The 10,318-nt window shown below is 43.4% G+C and overlaps 1 protein-coding gene across 2 annotated transcripts; it reads right to left on the bottom strand.

Annotated features, from left to right (window-relative positions):
- Positions 1 to 7,095: 7,095 nt before the first annotated feature.
- LOC135371876 (uncharacterized) lies at positions 7,096 to 9,770 on the bottom strand. Of its 2 annotated transcripts, none has more exons than XR_010415732.1 (6): positions 9,548 to 9,770; positions 8,545 to 8,628; positions 8,334 to 8,423; positions 8,019 to 8,111; positions 7,727 to 7,813; positions 7,096 to 7,445 (listed from the first exon to the last, which is right to left on the bottom strand). XR_010415732.1 is itself a non-coding variant. In XM_064605759.1 (6 exons), the coding sequence occupies exons 1-6, from the start codon at positions 9,246 to 9,248 to the stop codon at positions 7,336 to 7,338; spliced, it is 630 nt and encodes a 209-aa protein (XP_064461829.1). In that variant the 5' UTR covers positions 9,249 to 9,305; the 3' UTR covers positions 7,096 to 7,335. The 2 variants fall into 2 exon arrangements, 1 of the variants encoding a protein (XP_064461829.1); XM_064605759.1 differs by lacking the exon at positions 9,548 to 9,770 and adding an exon at positions 9,086 to 9,305 and having other exon boundaries at positions 8,019 to 8,114.
- Positions 9,771 to 10,318: the final 548 nt, after the last annotated feature.

The raw sequence follows: 10,318 nt of genomic DNA, 5'->3' as shown, positions 1-10,318 counted from the left end.
TAACCGGAAGTCGAGTTTAACCGGAAAGTCAAGTACAGATGGAAAATGGACAAGCAGAAGTCATTTTAGACCGAGTTGATAACTTGAAGTCGAGCTAGAACTTAAATGGATACGGGAAGTCAATTCTGATCATCTTGTCCGCTTAGAAACGACCATCCATGAAGCCTTCGTTCGAGGACAGCACTGCGTTGACCTTCAGTCTTGCGGAATACGTGGTCCGCTTTTCAAATGTATTCTAGATTTCCTTCGCGGAAGAATGTTTAGAATGCGACTGGGAACTACCTTCTTGAGTCCTTTCATATAGGAAATGGTGTTCCTGAGGGACCTTTACTGAGTGTTACCGTGTTCATTCTTAAGATGAATTCTGTGACACAATCACTACCACCGTCGGTCACATTTTCTATATGTCTAGAATATTTTCACATTTCTATATTTCTATGGGTCTATATGGAAGATGTGCAAATATCCTGTTCATCGTCCAATCTTGCCATGTGCGAGAGACAGCTGCAGCTTGGAATCAATAGACTGACTAGGTGATCGGTTGAGAATAGTTTCAAGTTTTCACCAGATAAAACGGTGTGCGTGCCTTTTTCACGGGTAAGAGGGCTGTTTCCGGAGCAATCTCTGAATACAAATGGTCAACCTCTTATTGTGCAATCGGAACACAAACTTTTGGGGCTTACTTTTGACAAAAAGCTCACGTTCCAATCTCACATCAACAACATGAAAGTAAAATGCACCAAATCATTAAATCTGTTAAAAGTTTTATCTCACAGGTTGGGGAGCAGATCAAGAGACTTTACACCCGGTGTGTACCGCTGTGGTTCGGTCTAGATTGCATTACGTGTGTATAGTTTATGCGTCAGCACGTCGTTCTGTCTTAAAAAGCATAAACCCGGTACAACATCACGGACTACGGCTGGTGCTTGGGGCTTTCCGCACCTCGCCAGAGGAAAGCTTAAATGCTGAAAGCAATGAGTGGCCTTGAAAAGACGACAAGCCTACCTTTATATACTTTATGCACTCAGGGTAAGGAGTTACCCACTACACGCTGCTCGTTCGAGTGTTGGGGGCACACGTTTTCAACAGCTATTATTGAACAAGTTTCCAGTTGTTCCTCCTCTTGCTATGCGTACCTCACAACAAGTTCAACAGTACCATTTTGGTGATTTCAACTGTCATGTATCAGAATCTACTAGACTTTTACCTCCATGTACACCACCCCCAAGGTCTAACAGATCCTTAGCAAGATACGAGAAAAATGATACCAACACGGCCGTATTGCAACAGGAGTTCGAACATCTGAAATAAAGTTTGGGAGAGCACACAGGTTTCTATACAGATGGATCCAAAACCGACACAGGTGTATCGAGTGCCATGGTGACTTTGAGATGCACCAGGGCAATCTTTTTGAACTGGTACATGTCCATTTTTAGTGCTGAGGTTCACGGAATTATTCTCAAACTGAATTACATTTTGCAGCACAACATCGTCTCATCAGTCTTCTGCACAGACTCTTTTGGGGCTATGCAGGCAATATGCAGGCCACATAAAAAAAAAACTCCCTTGCCCACAGGGCGCGGTATCTTGCATCACAAATCACCAACAAAATACAGGTCGATATTCTGCTGGGTACCCAGCCATGACGGGATACCGGGAAACAAGTGTGCTGACAGCGCAGCAGCCAAAGCAATGGACAACGACATCACACCGTTTGATATTCCTGCCCAGGACCTGATTCGGCTCCTGCGAAACTGTATAAACTCCGAGCGGCAGGACTTTTGCGGTACACAGGAAAATAATAAGCTCCACCTTGTCGAAAGGAACATGGAATGACACGGGTATCATCTTAAAAAACGAAATGCAGGAGACCCTGCGATGCAGACTGAGAATAAGGCCGACATATGTGGCTCACAGGTTTTTACTCCGAGGAGGGGAACCTCCTAAGTGCACACACTGTGGTGAGCAGCCCTCTGTTGTCCATGTCCTCATCTCATGTCCTCTTTTTCAAAGTCAACATCAGTGTTATTTTAGCAGGTTTTAGAAGCACTTCATACCCCTCACCAAGCCCTCTTGCTGGGTGATGGACGACTCGTTCAGTTCGAGAATGTTTTTAACTTCCTCCATGACATTGGCTTCACTGGTAAGTTGTAAAATTTGTACTTCTTAGTATTTCATTTTACAGGACTCACAATGTTTTGTTCCTAATCTCATTATTTTATTTTTACTTTCCCGTATGACAGCTGCGGATCAAACTTGATCAGCCCGGATCTGGTTTTAATCAAGCCTGATCAAGAGAAATCCGAGGTGGGCCTCTTCCAGTAGGTTCCGTGATGTATCTGTCATTATCCTGCCTGAACCAAACGGGAATTTCCTGGATCCCGAAACACCTAGGTTTTGATCAGGCTAGTGCAAGCTGTAGTAAAGTTCTGTTCGCCCACCGAACGCGAACCTAGCATTATGGCATTAGTCGATGTGGATCGGGTTAACACGAGGCCCGCCGGGCCCGGGTCGGGGTTTGAGCCTTTTTCTGTTGTTTTTCTTTATTTATTTAAGTTGTGTGGTACCCTTTAAAGGACATCTGCAGAGGGAGAGGGATATTGTAATGTTGAGTCGATGATGTTTGCGTGACATGAAAAATCATACCATTAAATTTAGTTTTACTCTGATATTGATTTCTCCACATGCCCACTGTTTTTGGCGATCTATGGCTTTTGTCACTTTTTCGCCAAAAGCCACGAATCAATCAATCAATCAGTGCATTTGTTTAGTTACTCATGTTCTGATTAGACAGAGGATGCTTTGGCTCCCTACACATGTCATATCACAACAATGAGCTCAATTGCAGACAATAACCTCTGTAGGACAAGGAGCCCCTCTAGTGAGAAAAAACATATCGTGCGAATCGAGAAATATATTTGAAACACTGACGAGGCGCCGCCGTTCCGTGATTTAGTGAACTGTCGTTTCACCATAGACGATGATAAAGAACGACGCTTTTGTGGTATCTTGCGATCGCCACACAACCGTTTTGGTACCAGCATAATGACCCCGAAAGTACTTATCATTATGCTTTTGGTGTGCATGATAGGAGCCTCTAACTGCAAATCTTTCGGGGTGCGAGAAGGCCCATCATGGCCCCGGCATAGGGTTGTGTATAAGTGGGCTCCGCTTGAGCGCAGTATGTCTCTACTGTCACTCTCTGCGGTATTGCTCATCTTATGTAAGATGTGTTTGCACGATGCGTGGTCGCATGTCTTACCCCCGGGACCAATTATTTGTGTGTGACTTTCACATACAAATTGGTGGTGGTGGGGGTGGCGGTGGTGGTGGAGGTGGGAGGGAAAACCACCACTTCAGTTACTACATTTTCTGCTTTATTAACACATTATAATTTTTATTGCAAGGAATCTTCAGAAGTGCATCGTCATATTAGTCATGGACTTTGATGATGTTATGAAGGTTCTTAAATATACCTGCAGTATCACTTTTGAAAGACGCACCTGATGTCAATCTGACGGTGTATTCTGCTGTGAGTAAGCTTTTTTAAATATTATTTTAAGATGTCATTTGAAAATGGTCGATATCAGCCGTCGGTAGCACAAACAGACTATGCGGGTCCCGATAGGCTTCTTTCTAGCAGGATTTTTCCAGTGAACTGCGAGAGCTGCTGTACCCTGACAGGAGCACCTCATGTATTGGTTGTCCAGAAAACGTGTTATTGAACAACAACAACAAACAACAACAACAACAAAGAAAAAGAAGTAATATTATTATTAGTATTTTACTCAGTTCATTCAAATGATTACAATGCGAGGACTGGCCTAAGCCAACAAGAGCTTGTGAGCAGTCCTGCCTGACAGTGGAAACCGCGCTTAAAAACTGTACGTAAAAACACGAAATACAGCATCAACGAACAAGTTACAATGAAACAGAAAAAGTTAAATAGATTTACAATAAAAGAACACGTTAAGCGCATTCAACCACAGAATAAAGAACGAAATAATGTTTTTAGGGAGGCAATCGATGAGAAATTCAAAGCATCGGCTGGCAGGGAGTTAAAAACGGATGGAACATAGTGAGAGCGTTGGCATTTTCCATAAGAAGTGAAGATTCTAGGGATTCCTGTTGTATATTGGGACCTTGTCGTCTGTTGTTGTCGTTTGTAGTACCTGTCCTGTCGTACATGTTTTGTCGTACCCTGTCGTCGTTTTTGTCGTATGGCTCCTGTCGCACTTTGTCGTATGGTTCCTGTCGTGTTTTGTCGTATGCTCCCTGTCGTCCTCTGTCGCATACTCCCGGTTGTGTTATTGCTATATCACTCCCAATGTGCTCTGTTGCACAGTTTCTGCATGCATTTGTTGTTGCTGTCAGACATGCACTATAGTGTAGTACATTTAACTGTGAACTCGCACCGTGTATAAAAGCTCACTCAACCACATATGAACTGATTTGCCTTCGTCCCTTTATTGCTACTTTTAGAATATGCATGTTGTCACCTGAAAAAAAGAAAAGAGGAACATCAGAACCTTGTAATTATCAAATACGAACTTCATGCAAAGATCATGCGAATATCCTGAAGATTCCGCTCAATATATTACAGAATAAAAGTCTAAGAAACATTGTACTCTAAATATATGCAAATTCAAATTAAAACCTTTTGGCATGTCATTTTCTCGGAGAAATCAAAAATAAAAAACTGTAAGGCAACCGCACTGCGCTTTCTCAAACCATATGTTTGTATACTCTCTTCTTTTTCATATGTTCGTAAAACAGATGGTACCACATCTACGTATGCATACACAAGGGCAATTTTGTAAAATACCATCAAGTGGTAATTTTAAAGTTGACGTAGGAAATTCCAAGTCTGACGCAAAAGAAAAATTTAATCATAAGATATACCGAGGGGGACAGAGAATGGAACATGCGGGAACAGCCCTGACGGAGTAACAGCAAGAATAACATTTTCTGAAACTGCATCTCACGCTACCTGCCAATCAACAGGATCGAAGTGATGCCCTATCACCTTTGCCATGTTCTATAGACACAAGTATAATCCACATCATACCATTCTCATGGGCGGAGGTCAGCACGTTTCTGTGCCAGGTATCTGACGAGTAATTTGTGGCGCTGTCGTGCTTCCTCTTCGCTGCAGTTTTTCAGTTGTAGGAAGTGCCAGAACGCAGCTGAAATAAGCATGAGTGAACTTTCAGTATCGGGGAGTGTGTCACACAAATTCAACAAAAACAGTGTCATCCAGTCATCCACAGTATGTAGCACAGTGCAGTGGCAGACTCACGTTAACGATCAATGCTAAGCAAGCAGAAACTGAAGATAACAATCTGCAGTCACATGACATGCAGGTCACCTTTACAGGTGAGAACTGCGGGTATACGACGGTTCTTCCCTGAGAAACGTCCTTGTTAGACTGCCTGCCTGTGACACTGCGTTTTGCAAGCGTCTCATGTCCCCACAGAGCAACAGCGAGACGCTTGCAAAACGCAGCGTCAGTCGGCAGCTGCACAAGGTGTTCCCAGGTATCCAGGCAGACATGAACTCCATGTCCCAGGTGCACCTGGAAGTGGTACGAGAATTACATGTTACTGAAGCAGCAAGGGTAAAAACGAAAGATGCTCACATACTGAATACTGAAATATACAGGCATATTCAAAGTAATCCAGCAATCAAGGGCAGTTTTTTATGCAATACAAAAGCGGGTATACCTGGCCATCCTCCGTCGGTGTCGTCGAGATGGGATCGAAAGCGATGCCAGTACCTGCAGAAAGTAATGTGTCAGAAGATCTGACGCCAAGATTACTCACATTTGCATGTGATGCTATTAAAACCAAAAGGCTGCATAACAACGTGGCACCTCTGGAGACACGCGTAGCTGCCTTCCTCGTGTTGGCTGTTTGCTGGGAACCTGATGGAAAGTTGTAATATTTGAAGTGGGAATCTACGTGCCTTTTAGATATAAAAAAAATTGTGTCTACTGTGTGAGTGAAAATTGTGTGATTTCACTCAGCATAGTGACTCATAATAATCTCGCGCAAGCTCTATTGCAGGGCTCAGTAACACCATAATGACACTTTCTGCAAAACAAGAAAAGGACTAGAGGTTGCAGTTTCATCTATATTTGCCACCGCAAAAAATGAGGCTTCCTACATTAGCTTCACTGCTGGTTTTCTTACTCTTATTTTTCCAATAGACGAGTTCAGAAAATCCCAGAGTGCTTAGCGCTGCTTTGAACTGCGGGAGTTTACTAATACGAAAGAAACAGGTGGTCTCCAAACCGTTCCTATTTCTCCCCTACCGGTCCATTGTCCACGACGTGTCAAGGTCAGCGAAACCTAAATGTGAAGGATTTTTGTTCATTCCCCCGGTCAGCAACTGCCCAGGATGCAATACGTGCACAAAGAGCACCGGGATTTTCTGAACTCGTCTATTGTGCACATGCCCTGTCTGTGTTCAACAAAGTCCTTAAGTCTTAAACCTGTGCACTCCCCTATTGGTGAAGGCCATGCACTGCTACCTGTCAGGAGAGAGAACTATTGCATACACGATGTCGCCCGCTAGGGAGAGCAGTTGAGCATGGTCGCTCCTTGGTTGGAGAAGATGCTCCCGGTGATTGCAAAAAATCAGTTACACAAAACCATGCAACACAATGTCGTCCATGACTTGCAAACCCGAGACAAGGTAGGGGAGGAGGGACCTCGTCTCGGGTTTTCAAGTCATGGATCGTCAACACCAGCTCGCTTGCTACCTAACTTTCCTTTCGTTACAATGTCATCTTTTGCCAAATTGTGTTCAATGCAAGCGCGGTTCACGCGCACAAAAAAAAAAAAAAAAAAGAATGTTGAGCGGTTGCTCGACATCCTGTCTGCAAGCAGACTGACGTCACTTACATCCACTGATCACTGCAAGCTTGCAGAAAGGTAACCTGCCAGTGGCCAAGGTCGTCTGCTCTTAATCTCGTTCTCTAGCAGCAGTGGTGTCAAAGCAGTCACCTGTTTTGGCTGCCTTTTTAGTTAACAGTATCTCAGTTATTGTAACCTGTTCCACTAACCTTAAATTATTCCAATGCTGGGTTGATACTCCACATGATGAATGGTGCATGCATTAGATATGCTTGCAGATGTTTTTAGGATCTTTTCATAGTCACTTTAACTTGCAACAGTATAACAAATCAACAGGTTTTTTCTAGGTGTACACTCACAACAGGATGTTATCGGTTCTGATGTAAACTCGGTTTAATGAACCTAGCTCTACCAATACACAACACAAATGAACACTACAGCTTGCATAGCCAGCGCAAACATGTCCTGGTACTAGAAATTATGTATCGAACTCTCCACAAGACACTGCAGGTACAGTCACTGCATGTGACACTGGTGCATGAGGTACTATGGAGCTTCGCGATACATCTTCGCTGGCAGATGGCGTCGCTAGAAAGAGAAAATTTTTAGGCTCTCATGAAGTATGCACTGACACAATGCAAAATATTGCAAAGTTCACACAATTTACAATGACTGGAAAGAATGATGCCCCAAACAAATGCTATCTCAAGGTACACAACACTGCAGGGAAGAGAGTCCTTTATACACACTCACTTATCAGAATTTCTGAAATAATGAATGCAGTAACTTTATCAGAGTTTCAAAAGAAATGGTGTAATATCCCAACTGCACACTCTGACACAAGAAAAGTGAATGATCAGGAACCTCACCACAAGATGTGGAAGCCACACTCATCTGAAATTGTGCATCAGGTACCACACACACTTCACCCACATCTCCACTGGGCGATGGCAACCCTGTTAAAAAATAAATATACATATTCCTTTCCACCATCCACAAACGTATGCGCTGCTACCACGCACGAGTAACTGCTTAAACAAATCATCGCATAGTTAAAAAAACACAAGTGCAGTTAATCATGGGGCAGGGCACTTCTTAGCCTTGTACATTCAGAAACACAAACATCGTAGAACCAACATGTAGCTACACATGAAATGTCACCACAAAAGACAGAAGGCGTAGCTGCTGCTGGCGACGCTAGTGTAGCTGACATTACAGAGCCGCTTGGCTCATCTGTGCTGACGAATAACGACCCTGCTGACAAGAAGACAAATTTTCAGGCACGCCTAAAACCATGCATCAGCACGGCAGCTAAGATGCATATCTAGCTGAAGCACCACAGTAATGCTGTATAACAGGTCCGCTGAATTGAATGACCGGAATCGTTCTATCCAGCAACCCCATAATACAATACCGTTTCGTCTAAAGCCAAGGACTTAAAACCAGAACTTAGCAAATGTGGAGAAAGGAACTTACTACATGCTGAAGCTAGTCTGGGTACTGCAATGCTGTTGGAAGGCTGTAGCACTGCATTGCTGGCTGTGTTGTTGGGGGTGCTCATGGTTTCTTCAACAATGCAGGACATTGCATTTCAAATGTTTGGAAGTAAATAGCAAGCTACAACCATTAATAATGTATTTTCTAATATTGCACATGGAAGCAACTTAGTGCAAATGGGACCTCTTACTCTGTGGCACAGGATGAGGGACTGTCATGTGTGGCGGTGTCTGTGGCGCAGGACTCCAACAGCTTTTAGTGCTTCTGCAGTTCTCTGGTAAATTAATTAAAACGTGTTATATTACAAAACTGGCTCTGCAGCAAGCAAGCTCATTAAAGAGATCTATGATGGGAACTCCAAGACAACGGACAAAACAGGATACACGCAAGTGTTATTTCAATAATTCATGTATGCTGAGCATCCTATCGGTGTAAGGCCCAGAGGAATAAAACAATATAATAAAAAATAGGAGTAATAGACATATTCAAAAGCAATTTTAGACACCAAGATAAACCACCCATCACTTAGTAAGGAAGGAAGTGGGCGATGAGAAATTCAAAATGGTTTCCGAAATGTGGAAAGCGCATATAAACGATTACACAGCTTGGAAAAAGCGCGCGCATGTCATTTTCACAACATTGTCATAACAACCGCATGTCTAATCATGAAGAAAATACTGCATGCAAGCGGGCCGTGTGTACATGTTTGCATTTTGCACTGTTGTCTTTACCAGTTTTAAATATCGTCGAACAGAGTGCACTTTGGAGTGTCCTGTTGAGATTTCTTAGCGAAGAAACTTCACTCTGCAACCGCTGAACCTCCTCTTCAAGTTCTTTAATTCTCGTGCCCCGTGGGTCGTCCCTTGAAGGCATATCCTCGTCAAGACAAATCATGCTTGCTTCCGCTAACCTTTTGGCACGATGTCTGGCATGTTTGTCGGGTTTGTCTCTTTTTGCATAAAACGTAGTAAACACTCCATATACGGGCGCACAGCGTAAAAACACGTGAGAACGTAACAACAAACTTTCAGACTCCTACTTTTTTTTTCGCCGGCAAAGCGACTTCCGAACAGGGTTTCCGAGACGGCTTACACCTACTTTTCTGCCAGGCTATCATTTCTTTTTTTGTTTCTGTAGTTTGAGTACCGTAAAGGATATACATCACGCTAAGACCAACTAGAAGGCTAAAGCACCTTATCTGTCATATGGAGGATGTGTGCGTTGTAGTATCCGGAACACGTCTCCTCATTGCCGTCCCAAAAAGCTTCGTAGATCCTTTTCTTGTCGAAATCATCGATGTCAGTAGGCTCGTAGTTGATGATTGTACGGTGATCAACAATTTTCATATTGGATTAGCAAGAACATAACTGCAACCTAACACCGCGTGTACACCATAAACAAAGGAAGCAACGAGGACGGAAGCAGTTGGTAAACCCGCTACGCATCCCTAGGCTTGGCCTCAAACTACCGCTACTGTAGAGGGCGCCACAAAGATGAATAATTTGATGCTCTGAGACCGGAACACATAGAAAGGATACACATGAAAGGAAAGAACGGATAGAAAGTCACAAGTGCCTAAGAAATTAATGATGAAAGAAGAAAGTTGCTGAACAGGTTAGCCAGGTTATGTTTTCTGATCGGCAGATCTCAATATGTTTTCTGGCGTAAAACGGGCGGCTGGAGGGCGCAAGACAAATCTTCCAGGTTCTGCCGTCGTACCGCCATGAGCTCGTCAGTAAAAGAGCTGCGAAAAACCTAATAAATGCTATGTAGTTGGGAATTGGGGCTCGCCTTGATATTTTGTGACATTTCACTTCACGTAGCGCCGCCTGGCAACTTGGCAACTCGTCTAATCGTCTAATCCAGGTGAGGTCATCAAGATCCTCTTTCGTATGAACGTACATAGCACATAGCACACAAAAATGTAATTTTCTGTCGCGAAGGTGTGCTATTTTGCCATTCTA

This window comes from Ornithodoros turicata, chromosome 1 (assembly GCF_037126465.1).
Source record: "Ornithodoros turicata isolate Travis chromosome 1, ASM3712646v1, whole genome shotgun sequence".
Classification (NCBI taxonomy): Eukaryota; Metazoa; Arthropoda; class Arachnida; order Ixodida; family Argasidae; genus Ornithodoros; species Ornithodoros turicata.
This window is presented reverse-complemented; position numbering and strand designations above follow the sequence as displayed.

Bases quoted from the DNA above. Each gene is read 5' to 3' on its own strand.
- LOC135371876 (XM_064605759.1), bottom strand. From the start codon at position 9,248: ATGATTTGTCTTGACGAGGATATGCCTTCAAGGGACGACCCACGGGGC. The intron at 8,629-9,085 runs GTAAAGACAACA...TTAATTTACCAG, and splicing joins TTCGACGATATTTAAAACTG to AGAACTGCAGAAGCACTAAA. The intron at 8,424-8,544 runs GTAAGAGGTCCC...GCATTGTTGAAG, and splicing joins CCCTCATCCTGTGCCACAGA to AAACCATGAGCACCCCCAAC.